Source organism: Rhinolophus hipposideros (genome assembly GCF_964194185.1).
Source record: "Rhinolophus hipposideros genome assembly, chromosome: 26".
Taxonomy (NCBI): Eukaryota; Metazoa; Chordata; class Mammalia; order Chiroptera; family Rhinolophidae; genus Rhinolophus; species Rhinolophus hipposideros.
The window spans coordinates 13,615,862-13,631,800 of NC_138072.1; the positions used below are offsets into that span (position 1 = coordinate 13,615,862).

Genomic DNA, 15,939 nt, shown 5'->3' on the forward strand with positions numbered 1-15,939 from the left:
TTGGGTGGTTTTAAAAGTTACCTTATCTTCCATGTTTTCTTTTTTAGATAAAAATTCTTAGGCCAGAAAGTTTAAGTAATTCCGTGTGTAAGTTCATAACTGAAAAAATAGGAAGTGAATACATTCACAGAACTGGAACTACCTGGAAAGAAGTATATAAAGAATCCAGTGCCAAAACCCCACTGATACTTATTCACACCCCTGGTAAGCTACTTGTAAACAGTTAAGATGATGAATCAATTTTGTCAAAAGATACAGGCAAGTAGGTCCTGTGTCAGGTTATTTCATGTTTAAAATATTTTCCCATTCTTATGTAAATATTTGGGGAAGGGACAGATTTAAATTTTAAAGTTTATTAAGAATGAATCTTTCTAAGATTTTGTTGGGTATCCGATGGACATGCGTTCTATTTGGGAGACCACCTCAGGGATACTGTGGATACCTGATCATGGCATTGTACACCAGAAGCTAAACATTAATGAATGCCAACTATAATTTTATACATATAATGTGATGGTTCAGTGTGAGGTCGGAGAGATAGTGGATGGGGGAAGGGGGGTTCACAGTATGAGGGATATAAATGATGAACGTCTAAGTATTACCTTGTTTTGTACACCTGAAACTAATAAATAAATTAATTAATTAAAAAATAAATAAATAAATAAATAAATGAATCTTTCTAAAAATGTAAAAGAACAAAGAGAGGACTAAGATTGCTCAGATTCACAAATGTGGAAAAATTGATCCGCACTAGTTTTCTGTTCAGAAAATACCTCCCAAACATGTATTATTGGTTGCAAAATTGGGATTTCCCTTGCATTAACTTTTCATTTACGTTGGCTCATGAAAAGATATACATGTTATAAAATTAACATGTGGTCCTGCTGATCCATCCCTTGTATTCCTTAAAACTCCAAATGCTGTTCTTTTCCTTTTTCTTGTCTTTGGTCTACAGACCCTAAGCAAAATATTTTCTTCAGGTATCTCCTGTTCTTCACTCCAAATCAAATGTGTCTTTAGAATTCACCATTTTCAAACTTTGATTCTATTGGGCAAAAATCTCAACCAAAATGCCTCCATGTGGAGGCTTTCTCATCTGAAACTTTTTCTATGCAAAGCAACTGGCTACATGCCTGACACCCTCATAATGGGTGCTGCCCATTTCTTGAAGACTTAGCCCCAAATGGCAGCTAGGGCTCCAGCCTTCATATCCATGTTGTAACAACAGAATGGAGGCAAGGAACAATTACACAACTATGTAACAAACATTGCTGTCAAAGCCTATTCACAAAACTTAGATGCCCATACTAAACTGCAAGAGAGGCTAAAAGCAAAGTATTTTACCTGGGTACACAGCCATCTCAAGTAACATTGGGGTTCAGCTCCAGAGGAGGAAGGGACAAGTGATACTGGAGTAGGTAACCAGCAGTTGCTGCTATAGGTAGATATTATAATCCCCTTATGTTAGAAAACCTAGGTTACCCAGTTAGTTCCGTGTTTCCCCGAAAATAAGACCTAGCCGGACCATCAGCAATAACGCATCTTTTGGAGCAAAAATTAATATAAGACCCGGTCTTATTTTACTATAGTGTAAGACCGGGTCTTATATAATATAATGTAATATAATATAACACCGGGTCTTGTATAAGACAGGGTCTTATATTAATTTTTGCTCCAAAAGACGCATTAGAGCTGATGGTCTAGCTAGGTCTTATTTTGGGGGAAACACAGTAAGTGGCAGGGTCAAAATTTGAACTCTAGGTACTAATTTCAAATACTGTAGTTTTTCCACTAAGTCTATACCTTCTCCTACCACCACTCAATAAATGCTAGATGTAATTTTTTAAGAGGCAGTTAGAGGAATTTGCAATTGTATGTACCTTTCCACGTTATTATACAGGGATTGATATCACCGATGCGCTCCGGAAATTTGCACAAGAGTTAAAAGGAACAACCTATCACATGACCATGATTTCTCTGGGCCACGGCCGGGAAGCTAAGGCAGAAGACCTCATTGCTAAGGCCCTAACCAAAACAGAACAATGGGTCATTCTCCAGAACTGCCATCATGCAGCATCGTTTATGCCAAGGCTTTGCACTATTGTAGAATCGTAAGAGTTTTACATTTATTTGTAAGGGATTAGATTAATTATTAAAGCAATAAAGTAAAACAGGAAATGGCAACATATATTATACTTAAACAATGATAAAATAATGTGATGGACCACTCAGAGGAAGCTGTCTTATGTGGGTTCTATTCTTCTAAGACCTTGAAAACTACTCTGAAAATATATCAGTTTTTTTTAGAAAAAAGGCCTTTTTAGTTTTTATTTTCCATCTTGTTTATCACCTTCTCTTTTTCCTTCTCATACTCTCATTCTCAATAGATATCCATGCAAAATATACAAAATATATAGATGTATAGTTCTGTAACATAGTTTTTAATATCCTGTGATTCCAAGTAGCAGAATGTAATACTTCATATTCATACTTTCAGTAACAATTTGTTTTATGGCCTGTATTTAGTACTTACCTGACTTTCTCTAGCTCAACCCACTTTTCTAGGTTTTATCTCCCAAAGCACTTGCTCACTCAGGCAGCAATTTCCATAAGTTCAGCCTTTTTCTTTGCAATGAAAGTATTTGGAAATTGATTGCTATAATTTTGAGTGAAGAATGAACAATGTGGGAGAGTGATGTCAGCATCATGGTAACATGAGTCATTCCTTTTCTCTCTCCCCTTTGACTTACAAATAATGAGACATTCATAAATGCAACTGACTTAAATTTCTAAATACTCGGCTAATATCATTCATTCTGTTCTCAACTGTTACTTTTTTAGCAGTTTAAAAATTATTTCATAATTTCTCTTTTCCACATTTATCTCATCAGTTCAGAGACTCAGAAAACAAAGGTGTCTTAGACATATGATTTCAATAGATGTAAACTTTGGAAGATGACACAATAATTTCGACCAGGTCTTTCATTCATTATTCATTCAAAAATATTTATAGGGTACCTACTATTAGCCAAGAATCATTAGCGACTAAGGACACAGCATGGACCAGACAGACATTGTATCAGCCTTCAAAAAGTATATTAAGACAGAGAGAAGCAATAGAATGGCAGATAGCAATGTATCACTAAAAAAATTAAATTAGAGAAATGTTCTTCAGAACAGAATTTCAAAGGCTTGTAAGAATAATTAACAATATGTAAAAAACATTCTATATAATCAGAGTATAATTGTCATAAATTCATACTTATTTATCAAATAAAGGCTTTAAATGATTAAGACTATCACCTTCGTATCCTACAGCGGGAGAGAAAAATGTAAAAAAAATTTTTCTAAAATTTGGGAATTAAAGAAATAAGTTCACAATATACTGCTAAGAGAAAAAATAGGCTATAAACAGACTGTACAGTATATTTTTATTCAAAAAATAGAGAGAGAGAGAAAACTATGATGAAATTTCAGGTTATTTTTGTTTTGCTGTTTAATTTTGTGTTTGGGTGTGGTTTATTTGTTTTTGCTTTTGTTGCTTTGGTTTGTTTTGTAAATTAAAAAAAAATTTCAGACTTGCAGAAAAGTTACAAGAATAATACCGAAACTCCTCTATAACCTTTACCTCTATTTTCCCATTAACATTTGCGCTATCATTTCTTTCATATGTAATTTTTTTCTGATTTGAAAGTAAATTGCAGGTGTGATGCCACTTGACTCCTAATTGATTATCTAATCAACCAAACTTAGTCATATCTAGCTTATTGTCCCAGTGATACTGTGTATTTGCAACAAAAAGAAAAAAAGTTCTGGTCCAGGTTCCAGTTCAGGATTTCTCATTGCATTCATTTGTCGTGTCTCTTAAAGCTCCTCTAATCTAGAATCGTTGCTCCGCCTGTCTTGGCCTTTCATAACTTTGACATTTTAAAAAAGGCAAGCCAGTTATTTTGTCAAATGCCCATCAATTGGGGTTTGTCTGCTGTTTTCCCATGGTTAGATTAAGGTTATGCAGTTTTGCAGCAATGCTACAGAAGTGATGTTATATCCTTCTTGGTACATCTTATCAAAGAGGCCCAGGAGGTCCGTCTGTCCCATTACTGGTAATATACTTGGATCATTTGATTAAAGTGATATCTGCCGCCTGTTATGACTTTCAGGCCATATATACATCTCAAACTTTCACACACTAATTTTAGCATCCATTGATAATTCTCTACTGAATTGTTACTATATTATTTGCCACCAGTGGCTTTCGAATCCCACCATTCCTTCTAGATTTGTTACATGATGTTCTATAAGGAAAAAAGTTTTCCTTCTCCCCCATTTATTAATTTGTTTACGTCAGTATGAACTGATATAACGGATTCCTGTTTTATTCAATGGATTATAATTTCTCTATCATCTTTTATTTTGATGTTCAATTGTCCCAGACTTGACCAAAGGAACTCCTCGTTTTGTTCTTAGTTTGTAATTTTTTCCAGGTTTTTTTGCAATGAGTATATATCACTTTTGTACTTAGGGAAGGAAAAACTACTTTTTAGAAATGGGAATTAATGGGTCTTGTGCAAATTCTTGAGCAACATGAAAGCTCTTAGGGTAGTCTAATAAAATCTTTGATTATTAAAATGATTTCTAATGTCACTTAAAACATTGAAATACTATGATATTTAGGACATGTTGGTTTGGCTTAACTTTTTCACATCAATATATAATTTTTTCCTTTGCAGATTTAATAGTCCAGATGTGACAGTAGACCCTGAGTTTAGGCTATGGTTAAGCTCAGAATCAAGCAGTTCTTTCCCAATTCCTCTTCTTCAAAAGAGTTTAAAGGTAAGGCCACAGGATAGCAGATTTTAATACTGATTGAGGAACACTGAATGTAAATCGTCTTGCGTTCATAATTCTGAGTTGAGAAGTACAAGCTAATTCTAGTATCCTAACTTTCTGCTCGTGCTCGGCCCTGTGCTGTGGACCAGGAAGGATGCTAAAGTAATAGATGAGATCCCGCCTTTCAAATGACTCACCATTTCGATGTTCGTTTTCTCAAACAAGGATGCTTAGACTTTTCACTGTTATAAACCAGAATATAGAATTTGTGTCCTTTTCTACCCTTTGCTCCTCTAGCATTCTCCTATCTCTGCTCCCCGTAACTATTTCACAGTTCATTATTAATTCTCTAGAAAGGGTCTGGCAGAAAGCAGGGTGAAACTATTGACTAAAAATGCCCTCCTGAGGATTATCTGTGACTCCTACTCATCTCCACCATTGAATTTGAATAAATACTAAGACTTGATCAATCCTGTCAAAAAGGAGTTTCCAGTTGACCGAAGATTGGAGTCGTAATAGCAAAGAAAACTGACCAATGGCAGAATGCTGTGCCCAGATAGGTGAGCAGAGGCACACTTCCACATTTAACAGACTCGAGTGAGAACAAGGAAATCCGGTGGATGAGGCACTTTCCTGGTAGGGTCCCAGTCCAGCCTGAGAATAAATCAGGTTCACTTTGGGGAAACAAAGAAACTCCTCCCTGTCCCAGTGCTCCCCAGTCCTTCCCAGTCTCCTGCGTGTATTTACCCAAGCTGACAAGACCAAGCCTCCTTCCCAGCAGCCCTGCTCCTGGAGAAGATAGAACATGGTGTGGAGAAATCCACAGCTTTTAGTCTGAGACTCAAGATATCCCATTTCCTTCCCAGGGTCCGATCTCAGACAGCATTGTACCTTTGGCCAGGATTGGGGGATTTGGAAGGTGGAGGTACTGAGGCACTGGGGATGGGGAATGAAAGGTGGCAGGGAGGACAGAGAAAGAGCTTCAAGGAACATTTCATTTTAAGTCGGTCATTGCTGTAACTCCACCTTAAGTCTCCATCAGTGTAAGCATTTTTAAGGTGGTTGTAATTAATACATACTTTATGGGATTTTTTGTATACCATTGTCTATACAGATAGAGATGATAATTGTCTTAATATATAAATAAGAGCACCTACAAATAATAAAGGAAAACACTAACACCCATAAAAATGGACAAAGGACACAACAGGTCAATAGATACATGAAAAAATAAAAATTTAGTCTTTAGATATCAAAGAAACGCAAATCAAAACAATGGATACCTTTGACAGCCCATCACACCTGGCAAAGATTTGAAATTGTTATGATATAATTAGTGATGTTAAGGGTATTATGAAATACTCTAATCTATAAAAAAATGGGGGTATTATGAAATAACCACTCTCGTATACTGCTTATAAGGTAATATCAGAAAGATATTAATCCAACAAGGAAGGTAATTTTGCAATGTACAGAGGGTGCCAAAAACATGTATACACATTTTAAGAAAGGAAAAAAATTGTAAGACTCAATATATACCGATAACAAAAGATGAATACAAGTCACATTTAACTCCTGCAATTAGAAGAGGTGTTCAAAGTAGTTACCATCAGTGTAATTTTAATACAGTTTTTTCCTTTCTTAAAATGTGTATACATTTTTTTGGCACCCTCTGTATATAAATAGTCTCTTCAAGTTTCATACAGTTTGATCAATTCTAGGAAAAGGCCAAATAATTTATGGTATATTTATATGAGGAAACAGTATGCTGCCACTGAAAATAAAATTCTAAAGGAATATTTAATGATACGAGAACATGAAATGACTATGGCAAAAAACAAAATGGAAAACAAGATGTGTGATATAAATTTTATAAAAGAAAATAAAAAGGAAAAATATTATATAGAAGTAAATATAACCAGATGTTATCTGTAGTTACACCTAGGTGGCATGTTATTAGTGATTTTTAAATATTTTAAAAATATTTTACATTGTTATATTTTATAATAATTTTTTTTAGTATTTTTGTTTTCTATTTTTTGTATTTGTTTTTCTAAAATTCTTACAACAAGCATGTGTTAATTGTATAAGAAAGGTATTTTAACAGTATATGTCCACCTTATTACCGGCAAACACACAGACCAGTGGAAGCATGAGAAATGTAAGCACGTGTTTCCAGTATATGATGTGGCCTTGGTGTGGCAGAGGAGAGGCAGGAAAGCATCAGAGAAGACACATTTAAGGAGATCTGAAAGACGACAGAACAGCTAAAATAATACACTCAAGGTTGTTACAAAGCTCTCATGGGTTGGCTACAGCTTTTTTTTTTTGTCTACTAAGCTAAACAGGATTTTGCAATATTGACCATTGTCCAAGGTGAATGATGGGTACATGGAATTAATTGAATAAAAAGTTTACCACCCATCCCCCAAAAATAATCAGTTCCGATTTTTAACTGAATCAACTGACAGAGTGAGTAAATCACTTCTTTACAAATATGACCCAAATATTATCATCCCATAAAGAAAAAAAAGGAAGGAAAGAACGGGAAAGGAAAACCTTGGACATGGCATGAAACTGCTTTTGAAATTTAACAAAATAAAGTTTCCTTTCAGGTATTAGTAACTTTCTTCCCAAGGCAATATTAATTGTACACACACATTTTCTCTCTCCCTTTTCCTCTCTCCTTCCCCTCCTATAGCTGCCCCTGTGGGAGTGGGGTAGATCTAGAAACAATGGGAATATTTTCTCTTTCCTGCATAGTCAGGGCTTTCTGAGCTATGATTGCTGGTAAACATGCCTTGGCAGACAGAGAATATCGCCTCTACCAGGCACTTTTCACAGCTACTTGCTCATATTCTAAGGATAATAAAACTCAGAGCCATTTGCTTATACTCCAGGCATTGTAAAAACCCAGAGACCTCTTTCTCTATCTCCAGAGAGGACTTGTTTACATTCCGGAGCAAAAGCCTCATTCTCTGTCTCAGGAAGGAAGGAAGGGCTGCTATGGTAGCCATTCTATGTACGCTCCAAATTTCATCATTTGAGTCCCTCTCCTGAGGAACAAACCCCACTGTACATTCACAGGGTACATCCGACTCCCACTGTGTCACCCTGTGAGGAACCAGAGCTGCTCTGTAGATAGTCTTCTCCCTGACCCAGAAATCCTGTTCGAGTACACACACATCCAAACATCATACATACCTATCCATACACACTTACACATACATATCCACACAATTTTTATATATCATACACACACACATACATACATACATATGCATACAAAATGTGTGTATCCATACGTAAACTGCGAGTAAGGGAAGATTTCAGACCCTCACAGTTTCATACTTAACAGCCACACGCTCAAAAAAGCCCTCCAGTTGATCCTCTTCTCACGTCACCTTCTGTCCCTTGTCACTTCAATTATCCTAGTTAAAAAGTCAACCAGAGGGATTTTCAGTGCAAGCAAAACAATTTGGAAACACACCAGATTAATTGTTTTCCTTTTTAAAATTAGTGCTGACTCGAAACTTGTGTTGGTTCTAATCGTTCTGTTTCCTGATCTGGCACTCCCTTACCTGCTGCCTGGCTGAGGCCATAGAGCCCTGGTTCTGTTACAGCCACTTACCTGCCATGAGAGTTTAGACGACAATAACTGTTCATTGTCCAATTTCCTAAAGTGCTGTGCTTCCAGAACTCTATACCTGGAGCAAACAAGAAGCCTTTTAATGACAATGATATACTTCTCATTTTCAGATAGGACTTGGAACAATAGGAAATCTGGTACAGTCCTTGCACAGAAGTTTTCAAATGGGAAAAGAATGACACAAGAATTTTGATTACCACTGAATCTTGAAAACAGTTACATTCTTTGCTAGTTTTTTTATCAGTGCTATACAAAAGAGTCCCTTCGAGTCCTTAGTGCCTGTATCTGTCCTCACGTGTTGTTTTCACTCACATCTGTTTTAAAGATTGCTGTGGAAAATCCTCTGGGACTGAAAAGTAATTTACTTCAGACGTTTGGACACAGCGGGCCTGGAGTGGTAACAGAAGAAATATTTGAAAAACCTGACTGTGGACCATGGTGGAAAAAACTTCTCTTCAGCTTATGTTTTTTCAATGCTCTGATCAATGAAAGAAAAATATATGGAGTATTGGGCTGGAATATTGATTATCAATTTAGTTCTTCAGACTTAGAGGTAAGTGTGGTATCTTCAGTAAATAAACAGTAACAACAACTAAATAACAATACAATGCAAACAGGAAGCCTACTATGTGTCTACACAAATACTGTTTTTCATGGTGATTTGAAAATGAACTCTGTAACTAGATAAAAAGGCTACTGTTTAAAAGTATGCATGGACTTTGAAGTCAGCTTTTCTGGAATCAAATTGTAGCTCCAATACTTAACAGTTGTACAATCTAGTGGGAAAGCTAATTATCCTCTCTGGGTCTCAGTTTCCTTGGTCAAAAAAGGCAGGGTGAGGAGGGGAAGGCAAATGTCAGTACCTACTTTAAAGGATGTTATAAGAGGCAGAGTACTTATTATAACACAAGTAAAGCACTTAGAACAGTGCCTGACACGTATAAATCACTACAAAAGTGTTGTTTTTGCTTCTTCATTGAAAGCAAGAGAGATTACACTGACCCATTATGGTGGGAAAATAGTTTAACCTAATAGTCTTTCTTTACTATCCTCTATATAGAACCTTCTATTTGTGCTTAACATGGTAGAGTGTTTTCCTTATTGCTAAAGTAAACTTGTGGTAGCACCTGCTCAAACTTTTCTTGCAGCTGTGCTCCCACGTCAAGCGTTGCTTTGATTCCCCATTCGTGTGTATGTTAGAGCAGACACGAAGAAAACTACCTGAGGCAAATCTTGATTCTGCCTCTGGGTATCTGTCTCCTAGACCCCCCCTTAGATGGGTGCCCTTCCATCTCTTCATAAGGCTTTTCAGTTTCCACATGAGGCTTCAAGCTCCACTGCCTAGAGTATATGCTGCTGCCCCTCGCCAACACCTGACATAAAACAGCTGCACTTAAGGAATCTGAGCTCCAGAACACTCTGTCAGACCGTACTCAGAGTTTAATCAAAAGGCAAACAATATATTTGTTTTAAAAAAGGTAGTTGTACCATGTATTAGACAAATGGTTAATATGCCTTTTATGTGGCAAACAAAAGAGCAGATTTTTCAGTGGGAAACAAACCGCCTGGGTGCCCAGCTCTCTGAGTTTTGGTGCCTAGTGTTCAGGGAGTTTTCTAGAAATTCCAACTGCTAGCACCTTGGTACTTGTGAGGAATTGGATTTATGCACAGCCCCTCTCATTAAGCAAGTGGGACGTCTGGCGTTGGGACACAGCTCCTCCCACTAGGGGACGTCCCAGTTGGAGTTGCTCATCGTCAGGCAACTTGGAGAGAATTTCCTCAGGGGACTGCCACTCTGACGGGTGCTGTCTACCAGCCCACAAGGCTAGATATCAGGGTACCTTCCGCCAGATGCAGGGCCACTGCCACTGAAAGCCCCCCCAAACCTGGACCTAAGCACCAAGGGCAAGACCAAGACAAATGACGTATCTAATGAGATTCAGTAACCAAAAAGAGAAAGAACACAAGAAATAAGAAAATTATTTTAATGTGAATTCAAGGAAAGGAAACGTAACCTGTAATAGGAACAGTATAATGTCTAAATAAAGAAGAAAAAGAAAACAATTTGATCCAACTATCAAAAATAAGAGGAATGGAGAGAAACAACTAAGTAAAAAGAAAAAAAATAACATAAAGCAATATGGACTGCATTTTCTCATTAAGAAACAAAATTATTGAAATGGGTTGTTTTAGAAGAAAAAAACTTACTGAAGAAAGCTTGAAACTACCAAGGAAATAACCCAATAAAGATTACATAGATAAGAAATAAGGACTAATTTTGTTTAAAACTTGATGTAAAAATTCTATGTAAACTATCAATAGGTTTCAGCAAAAATTGGAAGAATAATACAAGAAGAACAAGTAGGGTTTATTGCAAGAATGACTCAATATCCAGAAATCTATAACTTTATCATCAATAGATGTAGAAAAGCCTTTTACTATGAACTCAGATGCCACTCCTAATAAGAACGCTAAAACATGGGATTAAAAGGAACTGCGTAAATATGAAAAAGACTACAAAAAAACTACAGGGAATGTTGTTCTAAATAACCAAACACTGAAATTGTTTCAAGTAAAACCAAGACTCAGACAGGAAAGCCTATTATCACCGTTACCATTCAACATTGCATTACAAGTTCTAGTAAATGCAATAAGGTAAGAAAATTACATAATTCACATCAATGCTGTAAAATAATTTAAAAAGAAAATATATATGCTATAACTATATCTAGAAAACCTATGAGGTTAGTTTGGGGAAGAAACTTGAAGAATCAGAGAATTTGGTAAAGTGGTTGGATGAAAATACAAATGTATAAAACCCAATAACTTTTCTTTAGCAAGAAACACCTAGGAATGGAAGTAGGAAAGACAGTATGTTCACAATAGCGATAAATTTTTTTTTAAATATTGAAGAACAAACTTAACAAGAAATGTAGGTGTCCTATATAAAGAACATTATAAATTAGGGGGGAAAGAGTAACATTTGTTGAGAACTGAAAGTGTTCTGATTGCTTTATATGAATTATTTAATTCTCACAACAACCTTATGAGGTAAATGCACTAATTATCCTCATTTTACAGGTAAGGAAATAAAGGCACGGGACACTTAATAAACTTGCCCAAGTTACACAACTGACAAGTGGCAATCTGATTGCTCACCTTTTTTTTTTCCTAAATCCTGCCTTCTCTAAATAAAAACATCCCATGTTCTTAGATAGGAAAACTTCCTATATCATAACTTATCAATTCCTCCAAAATTACTAATCAAATTAGGGAGATTTTGGAATTAATAAAATTCACGTGGAAGAAGAGATGCTAAGAATAAGCTAGGAATGTACCCCAAAATTCAGATACTGCAGGTGTCTTCCTTCACCAGATATCAAAACATACTGAGAAAATATATGTAGCTGTTTGAGAGTTGCTGACTTTGTAAACATCAAAGTCAGCTGAAAACACATGCTGAAATAATAAAAACTGGTGGGTTTTTTAAAGGTGGCCATAAAGGTGATGGAAAATACCCTGTCCATGCAGTCCAGTCTCCCGTGGCAGACACTGCGCTACCTGATTGGGGAAGTGACCTACGGTGGCCAGGTGACTGATGACTGTGACAGGCGGTGTCTGAACACCCTTCTCTACCAGTTTTGTAACCCTGAAGTGCTGAAAGATGACTTCAGTTTCTCTAGTGAGGAGGTAAGGAAGGAATTCATTTTCTTACATTCCTTGACAACTAAACATTGCTGCATTATTTAAAATCTGCATTTAAGTACATTTTAATGTTCACTTTCAGTGACTTTTGTTAACTTTCAGTGTGACACAATTAATTTACCATTACTTGGTGAATTACCATTTCATCTGTCCAGCCTACTGCTCTCCTACAGAGCCTTTACCCAGTCAGGACGCAGAGCTAATGAATGGGAAGGTAGAAACAGGTAGAAAGAGCTCTCTTTTCTTCCCATTAAATAGCTTCTCGATTTTTTTTTATTAGTGTCAGGTGTACAAAACAACATAATGATTAGACATTTACACCCCTCACAAAGTGATAAACCTCGCCCCCAAGTCTACTACCCCTCTGACATCGTACATAGCTATTACAATACCATTGACTATACTCCCTATGCTGTACTTTACATTCGTGAATATATATGTGTACGTATTATTTATAGTTGACACTCAATATTATTTTATATTAGTTTCAGGCATATAGCACAGTGGTTAGGCATTTATATAATTATGAAGTGAGCCCCCCGATAAGTCCAGTACCCATCTGACACCCTACGTAGTCTTTACATTATTGACTATATTCCCCATACTGTATTTTACATCCCCATGACTATTTTGTGACTACCAATTTGTATTTTCTAATCCCTTCAGCTGTTTTACCTATCCCCCTCCTTCTAGCAACCATCCGTTTTTTTTCTCTTATCTATGAGTATATTTTTGTTTTGTTTGCTTGTTTAGTCTGTTCTTTAGATTCCACATATAAGTGAGATCATATGGTATTTGTCTTTCTCAGTCTGACTTTTTTCACTTAACATAATACCCTCTAGGTCCATGCATGTTGTTGCAAATGGTAAGATTTCATTCTTTTTTATGGCTGTGTAATACTCCATGTATAAATGTACCACAATTCCTTCATCCGATCGTCTATTGATGGGCACTTCAGTTGTTTCCATATCTCGGCTATTATGAGTCATGTTGCAGTAAGCATAGGAGGGCATATATTTTTTCAAATTAGTGTTTTATATTTCTTTGGAGTGGAATTGCTGGGTCATAGGTAATTCTAACTTTTTGAGTGGCTGTACTAATTTGCAATCCCACCATCAGTGCACGAGGGTTCCTTTTTCTCCACATCCTCTCCAGCACTTGTTTGTCGATTCATTGATGAGTCATTGATGATGACAGGAGTGAGGTGGTATCTCATTGTGGTTTTTATTTGCATTTCTCTGATGATTAGTGACATTAAGTATATTTTCTTTGCATATGTCTGTTGGCCATCTGCGTGTCCTCTGGAGAAATATCTATTCATGTCCTCTGCCCATTTTTTAATTGGATTGTTTGGTGTTTTGGGTGTTGAGTTGTATGAGTTTTTTAACACATTTTTGATATTAATCCCTTATCAGATACATTATTGACACATATCTTCTCCCATTCAGTAGGATGTCTTTTTGTTTTGTTGATAGTTTCCCTTGCTGTGAAAAAACTTTTTAGTTTGATATAGTCCCATTTGTTTATTTTTTATTTTGTTTCCTTTGCCCAAGGAGATATACTCTCAATAAAAATATTACTAAGAGTAATGTCTGAGGGTTTACTTCCTATGTATTCTTCTTAGTTTTATGGTTTCAGGTTTTATGTTTAAGTCTTCAATCCATTTTGAGTGTATTCTTGTATATGACCTATAAGAAGGTGGTCCAGTTTTATTTTTTTGCATGTATCTGTCCAATTTTCCCAGGACCATTTGTTAAATGCCTTTACCCCAGTGTAAATTCTTGCTTCCTTTGTCATAGGCTAAATGACCATATAGGCATGGACTTATTTCTGGGCTCTCTATTCTGTTCCATCCATCTATGTGTCTGTTTTTATGCCAATACCATGCTGTTTTGATGACTATAACCTTGTAGTATAATTTGATATCAGGTAGCATGATACCTCCAGCTTTATTCTTATTTCTCAGGATTGTCATGGCTATTTGGGGTCTTTTACGGTTCCATATAAATTTTAGGATTATTTGTTCTAGTTCCTCAATTTTTAAAAAAAATTTATTTTATAATTGGAAGTTTGTACCTTTGCACCACCTTCACCAATTCCTGGGTGACTAGTTATCCTTAAGATCATTCCCATTCCTTCTGTAGGTTTTACCCAAGCAAAATGATTTGTTAAAGCTTGGTTGCATCATTATCTATGCCTATAGTTTATTGAGGCAACGGGTAGTCAGAATCACCCTAGCCTTTAAGTATTTTTCTTTCTTTTCTTTCTTTCTCTTTTCCCCAAGAGAAAGTGTGGTTGCATATCATGCAACCGCACTTTACAATACAGTGGTCCCAGGTATAGCTTTTGACAGATCTGCCTGCAAATAAGAATCTTCTGTATAAAATTTCACAGGGACATATTGTCTTCACCCATTACTGAAAGTAGATACCTCACTAGGCAAAAACTAACAGTTTTGAAATTTTCAGATATGTCAGCCAGTGCCAGAATCTGCAAGCATAAAGGATTACATACACATTATCCAGTCCTTACCTGACGATGACCCTCCCGAGCTTTTAGGATTGCACCCTGAGGCCACAAGAGGCTGCAGGGAGATCCAGGGCCAAAGTCTCATTGATGATCTCATTGCCCTGCAGCCAAGAACAATGCCGACCAGTGTCATGATCGGGTAAGACTCACTACTGTTAGCTAAAATAGAAAAATCATTAGTGAAAAACTATTAAATATTCATTTGAAGAGACAGTATAGGACTTATAGAAAAACATAATCTAAAAATAAAAAATCCAAATTCTCCAAATGACACAGAAGCAAGTACACACACGTGCACACACACGCACGCACACAGTTACCACGCATGCAGTAGGTACTCAGTAACTCTTTTTTGAGTGAGTAATTGAATTGTCCCTGATGAGTCGTATTTTCACACCGAATTCATTTAAATGTACAATATCATAGGTACTTCTATAGGACAGGGAAAAAGAACCATCATTACAAGTCAGAGGACAGACAGTGTGGTCAGAGGAACGAGCCCTGCTTTTAAAGGCCTGTGTTGATTATGCTTCCTATTAGCTCTGCTTCCGAGGTCACGCTGCCTCGATAGCCTTATCCTACTTATCCATAAATGGAGCTAGTGCCTGTCTCCCCACCAAGGCTACTGTGAGGTGAAAATAGTGTACAAGCCAAGCTCTCAGGCCTCCTCAAGCCTGTAACTGTAAAATAAGATCATATTCGTTAATGCAAAAACTACATGGCTTAAGCCCCCGATGGTTTGATTGCCAGAGAGATCATCCCACCCTGCCCTTCCCAACATTCAAAGCCACCTTAGATGAATTCCAATGAGCAACTCTATTTGTAAAGTCCAAAACAAAGTATGACGACAAAATAAGGACACATTGCTTCATGGGTTGTAAAATGGCTCAGAAGCACCACTGTTGAACTAAATACATAGCTGTGGCTTCCAGATTATCACTTACTCTGACATTATCTGGCTGTGTGAAATCTCGGATGTTTGTTGAAAAACAAGTCACCCCTAGTATATAGAGTAGGAGAGGAGAACTCGGAAGAGGTGTGTCCCATTCCCTACTCATCCACTAACTGCTTAGGGAGGGCCTGTCACCTCCGAGCCCTGATTTCGTCATCTTTAAGAGGATCCTCCAGCTTTAATATTCTATGGCTTTGCTTAGTACCACATCCTCACCCAGACTTGTACACACACTGTCCTCCTGTCACCTCCTATTGAGTGTGTGACAAGGACC

General features: G+C 36.7%; 1 protein-coding gene across 1 annotated transcript in view; it reads left to right on the top strand.

Moving 5' to 3' along the window:
* The window catches only part of DNAH14 (dynein axonemal heavy chain 14), a gene marked incomplete at its 3' end in the record, with an annotated part of 220,288 nt that overhangs the window by 196,108 nt on the left and 8,241 nt on the right, over positions 1-15,939 (top strand). The window contains exons 72-77 of the mRNA XM_081039181.1: positions 48-204; positions 1,901-2,111; positions 4,731-4,833; positions 8,805-9,032; positions 11,972-12,169; positions 14,653-14,852. Coding sequence (XP_080895307.1) covers positions 48-204; positions 1,901-2,111; positions 4,731-4,833; positions 8,805-9,032; positions 11,972-12,169; positions 14,653-14,852 — 1,097 coding nt within the window. The remainder of the gene's footprint in view (positions 1-47; positions 205-1,900; positions 2,112-4,730; positions 4,834-8,804; positions 9,033-11,971; positions 12,170-14,652; positions 14,853-15,939) is intronic.